The sequence below is a fragment of the Melitaea cinxia genome, chromosome 20, assembly GCF_905220565.1.
Source record: "Melitaea cinxia chromosome 20, ilMelCinx1.1, whole genome shotgun sequence".
NCBI lineage: Eukaryota > Metazoa > Arthropoda > Insecta > Lepidoptera > Nymphalidae > Melitaea > Melitaea cinxia.
The window spans coordinates 10,323,015-10,346,134 of NC_059413.1; the positions used below are offsets into that span (position 1 = coordinate 10,323,015).

Sequence of the window (23,120 nt, forward strand, 5' to 3'; positions counted from 1 at the left end):
GGCTGGTTTTATCGCACCGAAGACGCTGCTGCTCGTCTTCGGCCTGTGTATTTCAAAGCCAGCAGTTGGATGGTTATCCCGCCATCGGTCGGCTTTTTAAGTGCCAAGGTGGTAGCGGAACTGTTTTATCCCTTAGTCGCCTCTTACGACACCCACGGGAAGAGAGGGGGTGGCTATATTCTTTAGTACCGTAGCCACACAGTACTTTTAAAATGTAATACGATATAATTCCTAAATAACATAAAGCTTCTTTTTTCGACAACAGCACAATACAGAATGAGTAAGGTTCACACGTGTCACCGACGTCAAGCCGAGTAAGTTCGCGATCTTAAAAACCGCGTACTTTAAGTTCGCACGTCTATCACCCCCTTTAGAGGTTTCTAATATACATTCACGCAAACAAGCGTACGGCTCGCCTGATGGTAATTGATTATCGTAGTTTATAGACGTCTGCAACACCAAAAGCATCGCTATTTCCATAGGCTATTTCCCATCCTCTACTCACCCAAAGGAACACAATATTAATCGGTTGTCAGATTATAATAACAATCACCAAACTTGACATTGTGTAAAAAGGAACGTGGATTCAGTATTGACAAACTGTCACATCAAAAAGTGACTTATGTGACAGATAATCGGTCGATTGAATGTTTTCTATTTTCATAATTAGAAAATGTTTTATTCAGTGAATAAATAAATCATGATGATGGACGAAAACGAATTCTTTAAGGAGACAGTCCAACACTTGGCTAGATGTCTCTCCTGCATAAATCCTACACCATGGGAAAAGGTCGGTTGCAAAACATTTAATGTAACCTTGTTTATATTACTTGCCTATTACGAAATTGCCAATTGAGTATATTAGGAATATTGCAAATTTGTAGTGCCGACAGTACTATAAATTAATGATCGATAGCATTCCATTTAAATGTATTATTCTTTGAGAACATGACCTAATCAAATACAGTGACATAAGCTATGTTATCATCACTGCATTACTCATGGTCAACTATCCCTCACTTTTCCCAATTAGCGATATTTTTTAATTATAACTGGTCGTGTTTTGAAAGCTGTATTGCAATCATTACCTCCATCTGAATTTTTTAAAAACTAATATTTTATCTTTTTACTGTACAGTTACAAATTATATTATTTTTCCTTAAGAAAAATGTATCAATACGTTTATAAATTTATGTTTATCTTTTATTTATTTGGTTAAAGATTTATGAAGACATATGAAGATTATGATTCATAAGGAACTAGATATTAATAAATATTAAACAAATTGATCAATATATTTTTGTACATTGGTTAACATTTACGTTTATAGTTTTACGTTTTTCAGTTAATAATGTTTTATAGCTCTAGAATCTTTATCAATAAATTAGTTTTCATGTCAAAGACGTGTTATAAAACTAAACCTGGAATTAACCTGTTTGTGCAAACAAATAAATAAAGTCTATAGCTTTATAATATTCATATATATAGAGTCAGACACTGGTGGTAATTATTGTAAGAAAATACTTTCTTTACATTAATATCTAAATAACTGGAATAAACACTATTTATTTAGGCTACAGTATTGCATAACTTTATAAGCTTAAATATAAATTAGCATGATAATTTTTAGGTAAACACGCTATTCATGCTGTGTCCACAAGCTAGTTCATCGTTTGTCGTGACACCACGCAACCAAGAAGCCAGTATAGCTTTAGGTATATACTTTCTACAAAGTGGTCTTCAGCACCAAGATAAATTGCTTCCGTACTTTCTAAAAGTACTCAAATGTCTAACTAATGCACAGTTTGAAGAACCAATGTGCAGGATTAAGAGTGGTGATCGTAAGTACCTATACACATTATATATATATTTAAGTAGTATATCTATACAAATAAATAAAAAAATTATATAAAATTGGGAGTGTCTGTTTGCATTATTAAAATAACCGCTTTTTACTAAATTCATATGGGTGTATAGACAGTACATATACCCAAATAACATTTTTTACAATTTTTGTCAGTCTGTTTGTCTGTTTGTTCCGGCTAATCTCTGAAACAGCTGGATTGATTTTGACGGACTTTCACTGACAGATAGCTTATGGAATAAGGAGTAACTTAGGCTACTTTTATTTTAGAAATTTATTTATTTATAAGTCTGATTTTATAACTCTCAGAACTGAACATAAACTTTTTGTAAAATTTCACGCGGATGAAGTCGCGCTGTCTAGTTTCAAATATGCTTTTAGTTTGGGGACTGATTCAAAAAAACATATAATCAAGTGGAAAAAACAAAAAGTACTTAAAGAAACAAAAATGTACTTTATGGAATTATAATTATGGAAAATGTTAAATGTCAGTATTTTTACCATACAATTTAGGAAAACTAATAAAAAGGTGTATAGGACAGGATATAACTGTTGGGTAATATATAAATAAAATGAAAAGTAATTTATAATATATGTTTTGTAATTATTTATATTTATGATGACCATATGATATAATCATTGATGGATGTCTATAACATCTCTTTAGTATAGAGTTACTTCTTTCGCCCTGCGCCTGCTCCTCCCTGAGCTCCTGCACCCATGCTGAATCCAGCACCACCTTTAATACAATTGATTAATATATATAATGAATTTTTGAAGTTGTTTTTAAAATAGTTTATAGTAAAAATCTTCTCATGGATACTGATACATAGTTATTTATATATATTTCAAATGAATCTAAGTCTGAAACTTCATAACATCAAATTTGTCATCAATGATGTCGAATTTTTTCTGACTATGTTTATACATACAAGAAAAGGATTGCTTTCGTAAATCATGCTAGAGCTATAGATAATAATTGTTTTGTAATTAGGATTAATCCGACATTTGTAGTTTCAGTTGTTCCACTTTCCTTGCTCTTTTATCTTACAAAAATTTCAAAAAAAAAAAAAAAAATTGCATTCTTATGATTATAGTGTTTAAATTCTGATGGTAATTGTGTAAAAATAATCTTTTTATTTTACTATGTATTATGTATGTATTAATATATGTATGTGTGTATGTAAGTCTGTATTATGTTTATATGATGTATGTTTAGATTTAAAACTAAAATTATTACCATTTGCACCAGCACCGCCTTGTCCAGCACCACCTGCTAAAAAAATATGACAAAAGTATCAAAATGCCTCTATAAAAACTTAAAAAATGTTTTTAATGTGCTTAAAATTATTCTAATCTCTTGAGTGTCACGGAAATTCTCAGGCTAAATTAATAAAATAAGTAACTGGTGAGAAAAAATTTAATTATGTTTTGTTTTAAAAGGAACTATGATCATTTTCGATATGTTTGTAACTGGATTTTAGTAGCATTTTAACACACATTGAATTATATATCTATAAAATTAGCATACAAAAATATGTACAATTAAAAGTAAAAAAATAAAAGATTTGGTAGTTTTTGCGTGTAAAAGATAACGAGGTCATGACGAAACATGTTTAAATCGCTGTTTAAAACAATTACACTATTATAACAACTATTAATATATTTTTTCATTCATACATACCTCCGGCACCGCCGCCTCCGCCCATTTGGAAATCCGCTACAATGAAATAATGACTTTCTTATATTAACATAAAATCACATCTCTTAGTTACAATCTTTATTAATATTATAAAGAGGTAAAGTTTCTAACTTTGTTTATTTGTAGGGGTAATCTTCGCAAATACTGATCCGATCACGAAAATTCTTTCACTAACAGAAAGCTAAACTATTCAGGAGTGATATAAGCTATATCTTATTGTTATTGAAGAAAAAATTCAGTGAAAAATAATAGTATATATGTTCCATACTGTTGTTTTTTAAAATTTTGTTTCATTATGAAGAAAATCGATATGACTAAGGTTTTTTTTTTTCTTGTATCAGTATTTAAGAATTAAATATCATTAACATTGATCTATACAAATTTTAAGGTTTTTAATAAGGGTCTTGTAGAAGTTGGCGCGTTGGTTTCGGAAATAATGATATTCTTATAAATTTTAATCATATTTTTTACATACCTCCAGCATTGCCGTCAGCGCCACCTGTTTCAGATAAATCATATTAGGTATTATACAGTTTTTATATCAAATATACTTCCTTAGTATAAATATATTTTATTTACAATTACAATTTTATCAATCCAAATTATTTATAGATAAATAAAATTGTAAGGCATATTTTGATAATAGAAACATTTTATGACACTCCTAACTTAAGACAAATTTTTATCGCAACTTATGAAAGGGTGCCCAGTCTATAGCACCACTATTTAACTTAAAATTATTTGAGCAATCGACATTTTTTAATGTGAAATCAATCAATTGTATTAAAAGGGTCTTAAACCGCATGGTTGTGCATAACTTACCACCTTGTGGGAGCGGAGATTGCTGGGTCTGAAAAAAAAATGCAGGCATATAAATAAAATATATTTAAATTTATATCGAAAGCAGAATAAATTCAGTTGAGATGACAGCGTTAAGAAGTATGATAGGAGTTAAACTGAGTGACAGGATAAGAAATAGTGAGATAAGGAAACGTTGTGGTCTGAAAGAAGATGTAGTGACAAAAGTTGAGCAAGGTATGCTCGGATGATTTGGACATGTCGAGAGAATGAGTGAAGAACGATTGACGAAAAAAGTGTATAAGGCGAGTGTGAATGGAAGGGTTGGAAGGTGTAGGCGGACGTTTCGAGATCAAATAAGGGACGCACAGAGGGTGATTTGACCCAAAAAGCTGGTCAAAATTCAAAAATTCAAAATTTATAAATATTAGAATATTTTGCTACATAGTCATAGATAAGGACATAATGAATGATGTACCGTAAACTTTCATTCACTCTTGCTTCGTTAAACATATCAATCAATCGTCATTTTACCGTCTCGTTTAGATCGTCTTTGTTCTATACGGTTTGCTGCGAAAAACAATTGAAATTTATATTTTATTTGAAACAAGATTAAGTGAAACTGAACTTTTTTATACAATGGAACTTTATGTACCAGGTATGTGTAATTAATGTTTATTAGTAACTTGGTATTATATTGCTTAGTATCTTTAGAAACAAGTTTTTTTCTAACTACCTTCAACATATTATTTATTTTATTCAAAGATTAAATACTTAAGTTTTTTAAATATGTTTCCCGAATGGTCCCAGCTTGTATTTTTTTTCTACTATTAACCTAATGAGTTGTGAAGAGAATTACATAAAATTTAGGTGCCAATAAGTGCCAATTTTGGAATGATATTTTTTTAATTAAATTGACTCTTTTACAAAGCAAAGTTTTATTTGCGTTCAGATATTTATTTACCGTATTTTATGGTTGTAGGTTCTTCTGGGTTAACTGTTTTATCAAGACACAGTATATATATGATGACTAAGAACATAAATGAGAAGAGTTTTAGCGAAAAAATAGATAAGGTACAAGAAATAATAATAAATAAATACAGTTTAAATAGTAAGGAAAAGAAAAAATTTATCACCAAATTTTCAAAGCTAAAGTCGGAAATGAAGTCACGGTGGATAGCTGCAAAAAGAACAGAAGATAAATTCTTGAAAATGAATCGAGATTGGCTGCAAGGGACAATAAACGTCGCGACGTTTGCTATGCTCCGATAAGTCTTCAGTCTTTAGAGGGACGACCAACACTTGATATTTTTTTTCTCGTCATTGATATTGTCCCTTGCAGCCAATCTCGATTCATTTTCAAAAATTTATCTTCTGTTCTTTTTGCAGCTAACCAACGTGACTTCATTTCCGACTTTAGCTTTGAAAATTTAATGATAAATTTTTTCTTTTCCTTACTATTTAAACTGTATTTATTTATTATTATTTCTTGTACCTTATCTATTTTTTCGCTAAAACTCTTCTCATTTATGTTCTTAGTCATCATATATATACTGTGTCTTGATAAAACAGTTAACCCAGAAGAACCTACAACCATAAAATACGGTAAATAAATATCTGAACGCAAATAAAACTTTGCTTTGTAAAAGAGTCAATTTAATTAAAAAAATATCATTCCAAAATTGGCACTTATTGGCACCTAAATTTTATGTAATTCTCTTCACAACTCATTAGGTTAATAGTAGAAAAAAATACAAGCTGGGACCATTCGGGAAACATATTTAAAAAACTTAAGTATTTAATCTTTGAATAAAATAAATAATATGTTGAAGGTAGTTACAAAAAAACTTGTTTCTACAGATACTAAGCAATATAATACCAAGTTACTAATAAACATTAATTACACTTACCTGGTGCATAAAGGTCCATTGTATAAAAAAGTTCAGTTTCACTTAATCTTGTTTCAAATAAAATATAAATTTCAATTGTTTTTCGCAGCAAACCGTATAGAACAAAGACGATCTAAACGAGACGGTAAAATGACGATTGATTGATATGTTTAACGAAGCAAGAGTGAATGAAAGTTTACGGTACATCATTCATTATGTCCTAATCTATGACTATGTAGCAAAATATTCTAATATTTATAAATTTTGAATTTTTGAATTTTGACCAGCTTTTTGGGTCAAATCACCCTCTGTGGGACGTCTTGAAAAAAGGTCAGGTCAAGAGTACCATAAACCGAAGAGCATGTATGAAAGGAATAATGAAAGTGGACGAAGCGAAAGAAGTATGTAAGGATCGTAGCAAGTGGAAAGAAGTGGTACCCCTACGGGAAAGAGGCGTGATTATATGTATGTATGTTGATTGAACGCACTTAGTTTTAAGAGATGCAAATAAATTTAAATAATCTTAGAATTATGACTTAAATACATAATAATATTTTTGTTAAAATATTTTATATTATATTTTCTATAGTAAATGATTGCGACTTATCGTGTTAAATTGACTATAGGTACAAGCATTTAAATTGTTATGAATTTCGTATTATCGATAATAACTTAAATGGACGTGACATATCCCAATGAAAATATATCTTGTAAATATATGTAATGTTAAGGAATAGTAAATAACAAAAGAACTTACGTATCCAACAAACATTAAAGCCAAAATGGTAACACAAATAATTTTAAACATTTTTATGTTGATGATTATTATTATTATTTTTATACGAATACAAGAGTTACGCTGCCGCTGACTTGGTAGGAATAATATTAAAACAAGTTTCCGTTTTGTTTATATAAAACAACGATCTTTATTGGGAAGGAAATGAACAATTTTCTTTTCAGTGTCATTTCTTACGTGCGGTTTTTTTAATACAATGTAAAAATAAATAAAACTTATAATTACATGGGCTGTTGAGCATGTTTTTACAGGACAGTAATAATATCACATTTTATTCTCGTAAATATGTTATATAATAAAATATAATAGTTATAATGGTATCAGATTGTTTTGTTGTTACTGACACGCGATATGTATATTTAGGACAGTCGTGAGTTATGTAATTGGCTGTACGACGTCACTACAAGCCTTCGTACACCAAGAGTGACTAGGATATCTATGTACCTACTCTTTCTTGAATACAACATTGCCTTTTGATTTTTTATTTTAAATACTTGATAAACTTTCTCATCCAAATTTGAATCGAATTTGGTACTGCGTTAAAGGCTTGTATATGTGGTCAACGTTTTATGCTTTATTTTACAGGAATACCAATGTCAGAAAAATTTAGCTTTTGCTTAAACACACTGCTATCCGATGTTGCGGCGAAACAGCCAGCATTGCGTGAAGAAATTGTCACAGCTCAAATAGAACTTATGTCTCACCTCACAAAGATCATAATCGATTGCCACGAAAGCAGAGATTACAACAACGTTACCAAACTCCAACTGTGTAAGAGTACCCTCCCAATTTTGATAGGGTTAGCCAGATCTATGGGCCGATATGCAACTATCGAACCTCCTTTATTGTGTCGGTTGTTTCCGCAGCCGAGCAGTCCTGTGAAATCGAAAGAACCAGAGCCGAGTTTCGAATATTCGACATTAGATAAGAAGCGAAAGTTTAACCAGTTCCGCCCAATAATTCCGAGATCCTTATCAGGGAACCTCAATCCTAACACAGAAAATGCGGTAGAAAATGGTACTGATACTGTAGACAACACAGGTGGAACATTAAAACGAGGCTCCTACCATAGCTACAACTCCGTCCCATACGATCCGACAACGTATTTCTTTCACAAATTCGGTTCTAGTTTCAACCAGTTTCCATATATGAGGTTATCTGAGTCGCCGGAGAAGAGAATCAACGTACAGTTCTACGTCACATATCTTCAGTCGATATTGTCGCTGGCGAAAAAATTACTTACCAAAGATTTATTAGCGTTTTTGGATGAAGAGGCAGAAGATGTTTTTGCTTCTGCGCAAATACAGGTATATTCTGAAAATTTTCCTGATTTTCTTTAAATTGTATTCTGATAGGCATTTATGATGGGTTTCATCCACTTTAAGTATTAATTCTTATGATTAAGATTTTATTAACACCATTTGGGTATTTCTACGAGTTATATATGTGCGTGATGTTCTATAGTTTTTAGTTTGCGCCACTTCAAGAAAACCCAAATACAGCAAAAATTGACGAGTCAAAAGACCATATCAGATATCTTATATATAAGCCATTTCAAATATAGCCAGAGAGTATTCCTTACTTACAGTTTATTTTAGGTTTTTCCATATAAATCCTTTTCTGAAACGCTGAATTTGGTGATGGTAACCTTGTTACGAGATATCTTGCAACACCAGAAGGATCTGCCCGGACCTTTTACTAAAGACGTGCAAGTAAGTTGCTTTTATTACATTAGGTACAAATATTGATTTAAATGTTAAGGCTAAAAATATTTAATAATCATACATTTTACTTCTATTTATTTTCTGCAATAGCTATTTTTTTCCCAATTTAGTACCAGAAATAATATATAGGGCCGACTCTTACCTGCGTTTCTTCAAATAAGATTATTTATTTTTCATAAACTTTTTATTTTTATGTTGTGTATTGTATGATTAATGATATATATTTTTATATCGTTTATAATTAAACAAGGTTTTAATTTTACGTAATTTTTTATTATACATTCAACATCAGATGGCTCATACGGTACAGGTAAAAAGAGATCGTTGCCAAGTATGTAGTATATGAATGTTTGGCGTATATATCTTTATATATGTATCTTAGTTTTCACATTATCATTTTTTTGTTTTTATTATGTCCAAAATGTTTTTCACCTATATTTTATTTAACATTCTTTATTATTATAATACCATCTTATTAATCTCCTCTTGTGCTGTCTAATTATATAGCTAGCTGTAGGTATTAAATTAAAATATATGTTGCTAGACCCTAGTGATATACATACCTAGTGGATACCTGTAATCGTGGATATCCGAATCCACGGATATCCGAGGGTTCCGAAAAAATATCCGTATCCGTAAAAAGTCTATATTAAAATATTTATAATTTTAATAGTAAAATTCTATTATACCACCCCACCACCTTTTGGCTATTTGTCCGTACTTAAAAAATGTAATTTTAAATTTGATTTTGTATCTACGGATTTTAATTTTTAATACGATCCGGTAAACCACTACTACATACATATCAAAACTTAGGCCTCAAATTTTTTATATTTGGCAGGAATTCGTAAAATGCCTATTTTTGAGCGGGCAAACTGAACTCCAAAGTCGACATCATGATGCTTCGGAAAAAGAAGACAGGGAAAGCAACTTTGCGACAGTGAATAAATTTAAAGTCAACGTTATGGCAAATTCGGCGTGTGTCGACTTGCTTGTATGGGCGATTGGCGATGAGACAGGTAACTTCCAAACACATTACGACACAAAGTTCAATATATTAAATGAGTCCTTAGTATACCAATAATTATATTTATTATAGTAAATATATTCTTATAACCTACATACTCGATATCCTAAATTTTTCATTCTTGTTGAGTTAGTTTAGGACCCCAGATTGGATGATAGCTTTGGTCACATTTCTCGTCTTATGTGTAATATCAATATAATATAGCATATATTTTTTCGAAAACATGCTTTGTAAATTTTTTTTCAAATCGGTTCCGAGATAATTGCTTTCATACAAACTCTTCTGTCTAATTATATTAATATTGATATATATTTGTTTTTAATGCTATATATTATAAGTACTCGTATATTGTGCTGTGTGGCTACGGCACTAAAGAATTTAGCCACCCCCTCTCTTCCCATGGGTGTCGTAAGAGGCGACTAAGGGATAACAATGTTCCACAACCACCTTGGAACTTAAGAAGCCGACCGGTGGCGGGATAACCATCGAACTGCTGGCTTTGAAATACACAGGATGAAGACGGGCAGCAGCGTCTTCGGTGCGACAAAGCCAGTACTGCGGTCGCCAACCCGCCTGCCCAGCGTGGTGACTATGGGCAAAACACATGAGTTCACGTTATTTTTGGCGTAAACTTGTGGAGGCCTATGTCCAGCAGTGGACTGTATAGGCTGTAATGATGATGATGACTCGTATATATTATATATTGTATTTATTATAAATTCTTGGTTTTGAATGGTTCCAGTGGATGAAGACTATGACGTGCCAGCTCTTATAAATGCTTTAACAATATCAATAGGTATTCTTTGTAAATAAGGTTTTGAGTTACCCCTTGACTAACTTTCAGTGCTCTTAACAATATATACCTAAGATCTATATACTTTACCGAATCGTATATGTATATAACTCCCATGTCGAATTCTAGATCATTTAAAAACTAATCCAAAAAACTAAATATCGTATTCATAGTTTTTTTCTGGTTTTTTTTTCATAGTCTCTTTTAGGAAGTTTTGGCAAGATTTCGCATGCATTGTGATGTGTTATGTCGATTTGGTCTGTTTTTTATTTGTAATATTCTATTTTAGGAGCGGATTCGTTATGTGGAAGATTGACGGAGAAAATTAATTCGAATCACAATCATAAACTTATTTTGGCACATATGCCGTTGCTCATGGTCTGTCTCCAGGCAAGTAAACAATAAAAAATCCAGAAAAATTGGGTACTTTAATAAAAATACTTAAAAAAATATTTATAATAACATAGGTTGACGTTTATGGTAACTCTTTCAATCACATTAGTCGTTGCCTGATTATTTATAGCCTACTTCCATAAACATAGTAATGTGGTTCCATAAACATAAACACGTGGTAAGATTAAACTCATGTCTTAATATGATAAGCGAAATAGAAACAGATTTCATACATCTTTTTAAAGTTTTGTAATACATTGTAGAACGTTCTTACGGAAAATGTAACAATTATTTCAAATTTTTATAGTTCGCAAGATAGCTCTGTTACATCGGCTAGTATTTGTATAAATTAAATTAATTTATTTTAGGGTCTTGGAAAGTTAGCGACAAAGTTCCCAACGATAGCGAACACATCGATATATTGTTTACGAGATTTCCTAGTGACGCCCTCGCCGATACTATTTAAATTGCATAAACTGGAGCTCGAAAAAAGTGGAAAAGAACACATCAAGAAGAACACTTCAGGTTGGTATTTTTTTATTATTAATTGTGTACGTCATTCGCGTTTTATTGGAGGAAATAAGTAATTTATACAACATTTTTGTCTAATTATTGTGTAACTTTTTTGTTATTGTTTATTAACGACTAAAAATATATTATTTTGCGATATAGTTGAAATAGCTGAATTAGTATGTAATCGGCCCATTTGATCAAACAAGGTATAATTAAGAAACGTACGTATAGAAGTAATCATTGTAGCGTAAATTGGCTCTAAAGCTTTCCACTTTAAGTGCACTTTTAAATATTACCAAGGTATCATAATTAAATAATATTACTCTACACATTTTTGTGTGCTGTGTAGCTACGGTACTAAAGAATTTAGTCACCCCCTCTCTTCCCGTGGGTGTCGTAAGAGGCGACTAAGGGATAACACAGTTCCGCTACCACCTTGGAACTTATAAAGCCGACCGATGGCGGGATTACCATCCAACTGCTGGCTTTGCAATACACCGGTCGAAGACGGGCAGCAGCGTCTACGGTGCGACAAATCCAGCCCTGCGGTCACCAACCCGCCTGCCCAGCGTGGTGACTATGGGCAAAACACATGAGTTCACGCCATTTTTGGCGTAAACTTGTGGAGGCCTATGTCCAGCAGTGGACTGTGATAGGCTGTAATGATGACTCTACACATTTTTGATATTTTGTTAATTGATTTTTTGTCTAATAAGTGCTTTTCATGGATATGTGATTAGGACTTAGATTTTTTTTTAACTGTCCAGTGCAAAATAAAGAACTCCAAACGGAGACGGGGGCCCCTGTTAAGTCGACGCCGTTCGAGAAACTCCGAGATGCGGCGATAGAAAATCTTTGCGTGGCTTTGGAGGCTGCGTTGACAGTGGATCCTGTTTGCGTTCCTGCGTTAGTTGGGTCTGTTAGCAACCGACTGTTCACAGCTGAGACTAGTGATAGGTAAGATAGACTTGACTCCCGGTTTTACCTGCTTTGATTTATTTTACGATTTTTTGACCACGAGTTGCCGCAACGGTCATAACTAATATCTGTTCGGTCCCTATTCACGACAAATATTGGTAAAGGCCATACAGACGTTTGTCGTAGTCTGGTTCGTAGTCGTATTCAAAAATGTTTAGAATACCTAATGTGTGGGTAACACAAAAATAAAATCGTAGATGTTAAAAATAGCATGGTGTCGTCTCCTATCAAAGATTTTCATTGTAATATGAAACTTTGAATAGTTACGAGTTTCTGTAAAGAGCTCACTATAGACGGCGCCACGATTCGCTTAAACCGAATATAAACATTATCATATCAAGAATTTCGATCTAGCGGGTACATCGTTCCATAGCTTAATTGGCTAGAGCGCCGACACGGTTAGTCGGAGACGCGGGTTCGAACCCCGCTGGAGCGGTCAATTTTTGATATGATATTCAAAAATGTTTAGAATTCCTAATGTGTGGGTAACGCAAAAATAAAATCGTAGATATTAAACAAAACTTGTTGATGTAACCAGTTTTATTACTACACTTTTGCTATTACAAGCTAACATCGTTTTCTAGTATATCGTAGGTTTCTGGAAAGTTCTGGCAACTTCTAGCGTTGTTTTTATTTATTAGTATATACAGGGTAGATACATGCGAGTGAGATACTACTAACTGAGGTAGGGCGCAGCTGGAAATATACTGCTTAAAATCGGGATCAGCCCGACTGGGGAAGTATCTCGCCCTTAAAGAATTACACCTAAATACTAATACCAGAGCTCGGGGGGCGGGGGGGGGGGGGGGGTAATTGGGATAGGGTCGGCAACGTGCTTGCGATGCTTCTGGTGTTGCAGACGTTTATAAGCTACGGTAATCGCTTACCATCAAGTGTACGCTCCATCCATCGTACGCTTGTTTGCCAACGTAGTTGTATAAAAATACTAATTAGTAATGATTCATTAATTTACAGCTTGCAATAGATAGACTATTAACTGGCGATATTCAAAATATTGCGGTGACAGCTACGGATTTTTTAAAAAGTCGTGTGTTTTACATTAACTATTAAGATATAAAGTTTTATTTAACAGTGATATTATTTGCAGCGAGTCTTCACTGATCAGTACGAACATAGTTATAATGTTGGGTCACGTGGCTGTCGCTCTGAAGGATACGCCAAAGACTACGGACACCATATTGCAATTCTTCCAACAGAGGTGAGATTTGAAAACAAATCTCTTGTAATGCACATAATATGACGAAAGTAGGGTCGGATTTTTCAGACTGCTTTACTCAATTGCTTAAAAGAACACTGCAGTTTTCTATAAATATTTTACTATATACATACCTATAAATATTTCACTAGTAGACAATTCAGAATGGTATTTTTAAGATAGGTCACGTTGTAAGCCAAAACGCAGAGAGAGTTAGAGGGAGTAAGTACATAGAAAATACGACATTTGACATTTTCAGGACTGATAGGTGTAAAGTGTGAGTATAAAGATGAAGTGAAAATACAAGTTACATGTATTTAGTTTTTTTGATTATTATTTGTAAATTAATTTTATTCATTTGCAGTTGATTGAATGATTAGTGATCGCCTGATTGCTTAGTTCATTAAATTAATGACTAATTGATTCAAGGTTCTAAGTTCTTCTTACAAAACCGTCATAATGTAACAAAATTTACTTTCGTACTATACTATTTACTTTATGACGCTTTTGGTGCCGAAAAGCGATATTGGGATTGATTGTTGATATATTGTTGTTTGCTTGTTGATTGATTCATTTACTCATTAAGCATTTGTCCTATTGTAGGCTGTGTCGTTCCCCCTCGTCGCTGGACACCCTGATAGTGGACCAGCTGGGCTGTATGGCGTTGGCCAGCCCCGAGGGTCCGGCTCATGATGAGATTATGAGAATGTTCACCGTCATCACAGTAGAGTCAGCCAGCGCTTCCTACCAGCACACCGATGATAGGAAGCAGTATCGGTGAGATGATAAATACAGATCAAATATTTGTTTGTTACTGCAATTAATTTTTTTATTACTAATTTTGTACTAAAATACAGTTTACATATTATTTTCAAAAGAGTAGAGTGGTGGCTTTACTTTTACAAATATAATAATCATTTTTAAAGTTTTTAATTTGTAAAATGACGATTCGAAAGTGCTCATGGGGCCTATTTGAATAAAAATATTTTTGATTTTGATATCATTTGCAAAGATAAAACAAAGTTATTTTATGTGAGTGCTGTGTACTTTAAGTGACCATTCGCTATAAATTATATACTTTGTATCCGTATTCAGTGTTCTTATTAGTAAATGCGTCGTTGGAGTACTTTTAGGAAAAAATAAATAAATTTGATAAGACTAGCTGAATACAACCTACCTAAACGTACACCTGATAAATACCACTACATCCAAATTACAATAAATTTTGATAAAGTACCAGTTTATGACGTACGTTACTATTTTCTCTTAACATTTTTGGTATAAACTTGTACAGACAAATGTTTGTGATTTTACGTTACAATTATGGGAACAAGTATACGTATATAGAGAGAAAAAGAAAGAAATTATTATTTGGGCTAAACACACTGTATAACGCCTCGAGTTTAAGGATCTACAAATGCTATTAACATTAATTATTGTTTTTATTTTTTGCTCATAGTGTATATTTAATGTTTTATTTTAGTATTATTTATTTTATAATACTTTTCGTTAGTGTTTCAAAATAAATAAACAAATAAAATACACCAATGTTATGTACTACTAATAAAGATAAGTTTTCAGCCACGTGTCCGGTGCAGTGCTAAACGCGCTCGCGAACATAGCGGCGAATGTTCGCGGTACTTCAGCCCGCCTCGAACTCCTGACCCGTCTGTTGGAGCTGTTTGTCCAACTGGGACTAGGGGGTGAGAGGGCCACGGATAGGTCGCCAGCTCCAGTACTAAAGGCGTCTGGAAGCGCTGGAAACTTGGGCGTACTTATACCAGTTATTGCGGTACGTAGTGTGTTATTTAAATGTAAAAAAGCCTTCTATGTTTATATTTTATCAGCTTAATTAGAGTGTTTCTAAAGCAGTCAACGCTTCAACCTGTAATATCCCACTACTGGGCATAGGCCTCTTTCGGGTCATGTCATTGACGTCACACGTCGTATGATTTCTATGCATCATTTGAACGCAGTTAGGGTCTCGCTATTGTGATAAAAATCAGTGATGGTACAAACACATGATCGATCATTCTCTTTTATTTTATGACGTCATTTCCTTTAATATGTTAGCGAAAAAATCAAACCTTTATTTTTACTTCTAACGGCCTCGAATTCTAGAAAATAGGGTATATATATATATATATATTAACAATGTTTCAATAAATACTAACTAAGAGTAGTCGCGAGTACCTTTTGTGATTTTCTTCTAATTAGTTTGAAATTTCATCTATACTTAAATAAATTGGCTTATATAATGCGATATATATAAATTACAGGTACTCGTTAAAAGACTTCCGCCAATAAGAAATCCGAAACCTCGCCTCCATAAGCTCTTCAGAGACTTCTGGTTATACTGCGTCGTGATGGGATTCACAGCCGCCGAATCAGGTTAATACATCAAAATATATATATAAATCAAATATTCATCCTATATAAATGTATCCACAATTTAAATCGTATATTAATTCTAATTCGAATACCATTGAAATTCAATTTTGGCACTTATCTTCCTCGATTACTTTCTCCTTTTATAAACTGTGCTTTTAATACTACGTATTTTAAATCATCTTATTGTCTCTTCTATGGCCACGCCTGTAGCCATGCGAAAGCGTGAGTAAAGATGCTTCTAGAACGTTCTTAGTTTGTATGTCGTTTGGTTTTTTATATGACAGTTTTTGATATGATGATATATATGTTCTATTTAGTTGTGATCATGTTTGCCGTTTACACATATTTGATTTCGAAATTGTAATTAATAAGGGTCAATTTTAAAAGTTACCAACAAAAAATACACTAAAAGATTAGATAACTAACATGTAATGGTACCCAAGATCTTCTTTTTTCTCAAGATATATTTTTTTTAGTTTCAAAATTAAATTCCAATACATCTGTTATAACATTTAAATCTTTTCAAATCGACTTGTGAAATCAGAAGTTGTAATTTATCACATAAACGGTTCTGTAGAAAGTCTCTGACAGTAACTTATATGTCCAATAAATTTTATTAGCAATCGAATAAATTGGCTCCAAAATAAAAAATTAAAAAATTGAAAAAAGAACCCTTTTTTGTTTGGGAAATATTTTACTACAAAGTTTTATATAGTGTTCGAATATGAGATATAAATGTATGAATTAGGTATAGATATTTTCGTGTATGCCTAAAAGGTAAACATAGTAATTCATGTTTATACGTTTGGACTACAAGTAATCTTTAAAAAAGTAAAGTTTTTAAAAAAAATGTACTAAATCCTTGGTACACCTGGAATCCTGGAAAACTTGGAATAAAATCTGTATATGATCATCTCAAAAACTGTATGAAAGTTGGTGATTATAGTTCAATATTGTGTGATAATTGAGTAGTTAAAAATGTACATTGAATTTGAGTGTTTTCAGTTATGTCCGTTTTAGAATGCGTTGTTAGAATATTTTTTGTAGGAGTGTTTTTGAAATTGTTTTTGCTTCGATATTAAGCGAATTTTGAAGTGTTTTACATAGAAGTTTTTGGTGCTGATATTGTTTTTGAATTGCACTGTTTTTATTTTGTAAAATAATTAATTTGTACGATTTCATTTTGCTTGTGTGTTGATTAAGAGGTATTTTAAGGGAAGTTAATTAAATAAACTATATATAATTATTAAATATATATATATGTAAACATAGTTACAGTAACTAAAGTAGAACAATAGACAAGTAATTAATATATAATCAAAATCCTGTATTAGACATTTTTAAACTTCGAATTGAGAACACTAATAACCAAAGAAAAACGGAATTCCAATATCGATAAACCTTCCAGGACTTTGGCCTCAAGAGTGGTACGCAGGTGTAAAAGAGATAGCAGTAAAATCGCCTTTCCTTGTCTCGCAAACGTCACTTCGTTCTGAAATGCGAGAGTTACAATATACTTCGGCGGTACGGAACGATTCGGTTTCGATAAACGAATTACAGGAATTAAAGACACAGATATTGAACTTGTTGGATCATCCGCCGGATGTAACGGTTAATGTGAATAAGCTCAATTTCGCGCCTTGTATGTATCTGTTGAGTGTTTACTGGGTGGAAACTTTGAGGTAAGACTTTACCATTTTATAATACGCGGTTATAGATAAGTAACTCTCGATTGACAGGAATTTTGAAATAAAAATAGCCTATATGTTAATTATGACGCCTTGGCGTAACGGTCACAGCACTGGCAGCGACAAGGTTGTTGTTTGCGGGTTCGATCCCCGGACATGACAAACATTTGTATTAGCCATACAGATGTTTGCCGTGGTCTGGGTGTCTATGCAGTCCTTGTGGGTCTCCCCACCGAGCCTCGGAGAGCACGTTAAGCCGTCGGTCCCGGTTGTTATCATGTACACCTGATAGCGATCGTTACTCGTAGTAGGGAATATATCCGCCAAGCCGCATTTATGTGTAATATTGGCCAGATAGCAAATAATTACTTGTGTGTATTCTAATTTCATTTTTTTTTTAATTAATGGCTGTAGCCTACGAACTTTCCAACGGTATATAAAATTATTCGTAAGTCTTATTTTATACTGTTTAAAAACAAAAAAATGTAAGACTGCTTCTTGACCTGAGCACTAAGTATAAAGCAAAAATTGAAAAAGAATATGGAAGTTTTAATTGTCTTTGTAGTCTCTTATCTATCGCGTGATCTTGCTTTTAGTTTTTTGACTGACTAATAGCTATTGCCGGATAGTGTCTGAATTATTTCACTTACTCGTAATTTTTCGATAATGAAATGTCGATACTTTGTTATTATTGTCAATTCCAATGCTATAATGTACTATTGTTTCACTTTTTTTTTCTATTACTAGGGTAGTAAATTCACCTGAGCCAAGTTTACAACCAATTATTGAATATTTAAGTGACACGGCCCTTCAGAAAGATAAGAGCGGTATGTGGCAATGTGTTGCTAGGTAAGTGTTTCAACAAAACACTTAAACAATTACTCCTAATTTAAATGTAACTCTTTCTCAAAAAGAAGAAAAAAAAATCTATATTTGTTACTTCCAACCAATTATAATAAAAAATAAATAAATATAATATATTCGACCAGTATGGGTGGTGACTGATTTCAGAAGAAAATTTCCATTTATTAACTTCCCGTAGCGTTGGCGACAAAGTATTCCAGAAGTTCTTAGACGTAATGTCGGAGAAGATAAAAGACGAGGCCCGAGAGAGAGAGCTCGAGGGTCACGCCCAGTTTCTGCTGGTCAACTTTAACCACATACACAAGCAAATACGACGGGTTGCGGATAAATGGCTGGCTGGTCTGGTTGATAGATTCCCGCATCTGCTTTGGAACTGTCGGGTATCTGTCACCACTCCATCTATTCTTTTTTCTATCTCTTTCTTTTTTTTAAAAGTAATAACTACGTATCTAATAATTTGGTGTATCCTCTTAACATTTTTATTCACCAACCTACGGTGTTTCTAAATGATGTTAGCGTTCAACATAAAATTATTTTTAAATATGAATTTGATTATTATGTTTTGAAATTTGAAATTTTTAAGTCTTATATATGTTTAATTAAATGGTAGTTCGTAACTTGATTTTTTTTAAATTTTATTTAAAAAAATATGTATCATTGCAGGTTCTCTGGTCGATGTTAGATATTCTACAAGTATTAAGTTTCAGTCTAGAATTGGATGCTAATCAAGAAACTCCTTTATTAAAAGTACCCGGTACTGATTTCACTCTTCAACTTCAAGATACATTAGAAGGTCGTGAGGTAGGTATTGGTTGAATTAATAAATTTACTCGTGCATCTTGTAATTTGCTTTTGGGTCGAAAAGCGGAAAACAACATAGATGAAGGCGGAAAAAAAACAGTTTGCCAAAAAAAAAATAATTTAGAATCAATTATTAAAAGTTTCGGTAGATTGTTAACAACCTTTATGTTACTTAAATGTTTCAGCCAAAGTATTGCCATATTCGAACAAAAAATCTCCGAAAAATACTGTTACTATGTAGATGCTGAGAGATGCCTATATCCATCTAAACCTTATTGAATCTCCCATCTATTTCATTTTGCCTTCCCTTTATTTTGGTAGGAAGCAATGCCATTGTTTTTTTATGCTGTTGTTTGTCAATTTTCATAAGCAATGTGTTGTTTTACAGTGTATTGTAAAAGATTTTGCCGATCGCTGTCACGGCATCGTCCAAGAGGCTATGAAATGGGCCCCGCAGTCCACCAGATCACATTTGCAGGAATATCTCAATCAAGTGAGCAATTTCGATATATATCATGGAAGTAGCCGAGTTTAGCACTAAGCGAGACATTTAGCTATTATTATTGCTTTTTGTACCAATCGCTGTAAGTCTCGTTGAATCGAAAGTTTTCAAAGTATTTAGTACTACATAGCAGGTGCCAAACTCGAAACTGTGGCACCAGTGTGGACTCCTCGTCGCTCCCCCCCGAAGCTATTTCCTTACAGTTAAGAAGTGAAGTACACCTAAACTGTCTACATATATACCATTTCCTTTACCCAAAGGTTGCCTGGAAGAGATCGCTCATTAGCGATAAGGCCGTCTTTTGTACTTAACTCCTGTTTTTATTTTTGTATTTTTGCTCACTTTTGGTGTACAATAAAGAGTTTTTATTATTATTATTATTATTATACCACTGAATATCACTCCGCCCGTCCAATACATAATAGATACATATATTATAATAACTACTTATATAGATAATATAGTTTTACTTATACTTACATATATAAATATAAGCGGGTGGAGGAATACGCCCCGGCAGGGAAATCAAACGGCCGGGAGGTATTATTATTATTTCACTGAATGTCACTCCGCCCGCCCAATACATAATAGATACATATATTATAATAACTACTTATATAAATAATATAGTAAATTTACTTATACTTACATATATAAATATAAGCGGGTGGAGGAATACGCCCCGGCAGGGAGATCAAACGGCCGGGGGTTAGGGCTGTAGGCTGAGATACCGGCGGACAATCCTAGCCGAGTCAAGTAACAGCGCCTTCTGCATCCTGGCTGCGAGCGAACCGTCCCGGATCCCCAGTTGCCTCAGATGGTGAGCGAGGCTAACCGGGATCAAACCGTTGGCAGATATTACGATAGGGATTATTTCAGCAGACCCCACACCCCAAATGTCGACAATCTCGTGCGCCAGATCCAGATATTTACGTTTTTTCTCAGTCTCGGCTTTCACGAGGTTCTCGTCATGCGGGACGCTGATGTCCATTATTATTATTATTATTAAGTGGCCGCTGTACGTTGGGCCGAATGTTTTGACGAGGCGACGGACGGCAGGTGCCGAACTCGACGCTGTGGCACCACTGCGGGCTGGCGCTGGCCACGGGCGCGCTGCTGGGCGCGGCGGGGCTCAACCGCGCGTCCGCGCCGCTGTCGCGCGCCGCGCTGGACAAGCGCCCGCCCTGCGTCACGCAGGACTCCGCCGCGCTGCTGGCCGTCGTGTCGCAGCGCAGCCGCTACTCCGGGGAGGTCATTGTCTCTTTATTCTTTACCGGAAAAAGTTGGTAAGTTGGCGCTCAATATCCATGCCTTAACCTTTATTACCTTTTTTCTTCAGGTAGCAGGTGCAGTTTACGCAGAAGGCGGTGGAGAGGCTGCGGTCTGGCGAGTCGGCGCGCGCTTACACACAGCCCTGAGAGAGGCGTGCACCAGCGGCAGTGAGACTGCGCACCGAGCTGCTCTGTGGCGCTGCTCCGCGCTGCTCGTGCACGCTCGGGCCACGTCCTCGTCCTCCGGCATGTCGCCCACTGCGCGCGCCCTGCTGCACAGTATAGGTGAGTGCTGCTCTGTGGCGCTGCTCCGCGCTGCTCGTGCACGCTCGGGCCACGTCCTCGTCCTCCGGCATGTCGCCCACTGCGCGCGCCCTGCTGCACAGTATAGGTGAGTGCTGCTCTGTGGCGCTGCTCCGCGCTGCTCGTGCACGCTCGGGCCACGTCCTCGTCCTCCGGCATGTCGCCCACTGCGCGCGCCCTGCTGCACAGTATAGGTGAGTGCTGCTCTGTGGCGCTGCTCCGCGCTGCTCGTGCACGCTCGGGCCACGTCCTCGTCCTCCGGCATGTCGCCCACTGCGCGCGCCCTGCTGCACAGTATAGGTGAGTGCTGCTCTGTGGCGCTGCTCCGCGCTGCTCGTGCACGCTCGGGCCACGTCCTCGTCCTCCGGCATGTCGCCCACTGCGCGCGCCCTGCTGCACAGTATAGGTGAGTGCTGCTCTGTGGCGCTGCTCCGCGCTGCTCGTGCACGCTCGGGCCACGTCCTCGTCCTCCGGCATGTCGCCCACTGCGCGCGCCCTGCTGCACAGTATAGGTGAGTGCTGCTCTGTGGCGCTGCTCCGCGCTGCTCGTGCACGCTCGGGCCACGTCCTCGTCCTCCGGCATGTCGCCCACTGCGCGCGCCCTGCTGCACAGTATAGGTGAGTGCTGCTCTGTGGCGCTGCTCCGCGCTGCTCGTGCACGCTCGGGCCACGTCCTCGTCCTCCGGCATGTCGCCCACTGCGCGCGCCCTGCTGCACAGTATAGGTGAGTGCTGCTCTGTGGCGCTGCTCCGCGCTGCTCGTGCACGCTCGGGCCACGTCCTCGTCCTCCGGCATGTCGCCCACTGCGCGCGCCCTGCTGCACAGTATAGGTGAGTGCTGCTCTGTGGCGCTGCTCCGCGCTGCTCGTGCACGCTCGGGCCACGTCCTCGTCCTCCGGCATGTCGCCCACTGCGCGCGCCCTGCTGCACAGTATAGGTGAGTGCTGCTCTGTGGCGCTGCTCCGCGCTGCTCGTGCACGCTCGGGCCACGTCCTCGTCCTCCGGCATGTCGCCCACTGCGCGCGCCCTGCTGCACAGTATAGGTGAGTGCTGCTCTGTGGCGCTGCTCCGCGCTGCTCGTGCACGCTCGGGCCACGTCCTCGTCCTCCGGCATGTCGCCCACTGCGCGCGCCCTGCTGCACAGTATAGGTGAGTGCTGCTCTGTGGCGCTGCTCCGCGCTGCTCGTGCACGCTCGGGCCACGTCCTCGTCCTCCGGCATGTCGCCCACTGCGCGCGCCCTGCTGCACAGTATAGGTGAGTGCTGCTCTGTGGCGCTGCTCCGCGCTGCTCCGCGCTGCTCGTGCACGCTCGGGCCACGTCCTCGTCCTCCGGCATGTCGCCCACTGCGCGCGCCCTGCTGCACAGTATAGGTGAGTGCTGCTCTGTGGCGCTGCTCTGTTCTGCTCTGCTCTGCTCTGCTCTGCTCTTTTCTGTAGTGCAAATCCCTCCTTTGTTGGTATTTCACCTACTAGCAGCTGCGCTCTGCTGTCCGCCGTACTTCATTATTTAGTTGAGTATAGTTCTCTTCTCGTGTATTACACAACCTAGCGCAGTATGATCACTAGTTAACGTTAACAATTAGTAATTTCAAATTTTTTTGCTTATGA

At 36.2% G+C, this 23,120-nt stretch overlaps 2 protein-coding genes across 3 annotated transcripts in view; one reads left to right on the forward strand and one right to left on the reverse strand.

Moving 5' to 3' along the window:
• Positions 1-623: 623 nt before the first annotated feature.
• Positions 624-23,120, forward strand: part of LOC123663157 (phosphatidylinositol 4-kinase alpha) — a 37,070-nt gene continuing 14,573 nt past the window's right edge. The window contains exons 1-20 of the mRNA XM_045597855.1: positions 624-790; positions 1,631-1,841; positions 7,635-8,356; positions 8,648-8,761; positions 9,615-9,792; positions 10,883-10,983; positions 11,355-11,511; positions 12,267-12,456; positions 13,586-13,696; positions 14,297-14,470; positions 15,275-15,485; positions 15,973-16,084; positions 16,295-16,306; positions 17,493-17,766; positions 18,520-18,621; positions 18,815-19,016; positions 19,300-19,437; positions 19,826-19,930; positions 20,999-21,190; positions 21,279-21,495. Of these exons, the coding sequence (XP_045453811.1) occupies positions 701-790; positions 1,631-1,841; positions 7,635-8,356; positions 8,648-8,761; positions 9,615-9,792; positions 10,883-10,983; positions 11,355-11,511; positions 12,267-12,456; positions 13,586-13,696; positions 14,297-14,470; positions 15,275-15,485; positions 15,973-16,084; positions 16,295-16,306; positions 17,493-17,766; positions 18,520-18,621; positions 18,815-19,016; positions 19,300-19,437; positions 19,826-19,930; positions 20,999-21,190; positions 21,279-21,495 (3,613 nt within the window). The 5' untranslated portion in view covers positions 624-700. The remainder of the gene's footprint in view (positions 791-1,630; positions 1,842-7,634; positions 8,357-8,647; positions 8,762-9,614; positions 9,793-10,882; positions 10,984-11,354; positions 11,512-12,266; positions 12,457-13,585; positions 13,697-14,296; positions 14,471-15,274; positions 15,486-15,972; positions 16,085-16,294; positions 16,307-17,492; positions 17,767-18,519; positions 18,622-18,814; positions 19,017-19,299; positions 19,438-19,825; positions 19,931-20,998; positions 21,191-21,278; positions 21,496-23,120) is intronic.
• On the reverse strand, positions 2,457-7,143 carry LOC123663158 (glycine-rich protein 5-like). 2 transcript variants are annotated; one of them, XM_045597857.1, is made up of 6 exons: positions 7,011-7,143; positions 4,389-4,416; positions 4,042-4,065; positions 3,549-3,584; positions 3,105-3,137; positions 2,457-2,603 (listed from the first exon to the last, which is right to left on the reverse strand). In XM_045597857.1, exons 1-6 carry the CDS (start codon positions 7,059-7,061, stop codon positions 2,539-2,541), a joined length of 237 nt encoding a protein of 78 aa, XP_045453813.1. In that variant the 5' UTR covers positions 7,062-7,143; the 3' UTR covers positions 2,457-2,538. The 2 variants fall into 2 exon arrangements, with proteins under 2 accessions (XP_045453813.1, XP_045453812.1); XM_045597856.1 differs by having other exon boundaries at positions 3,105-3,140.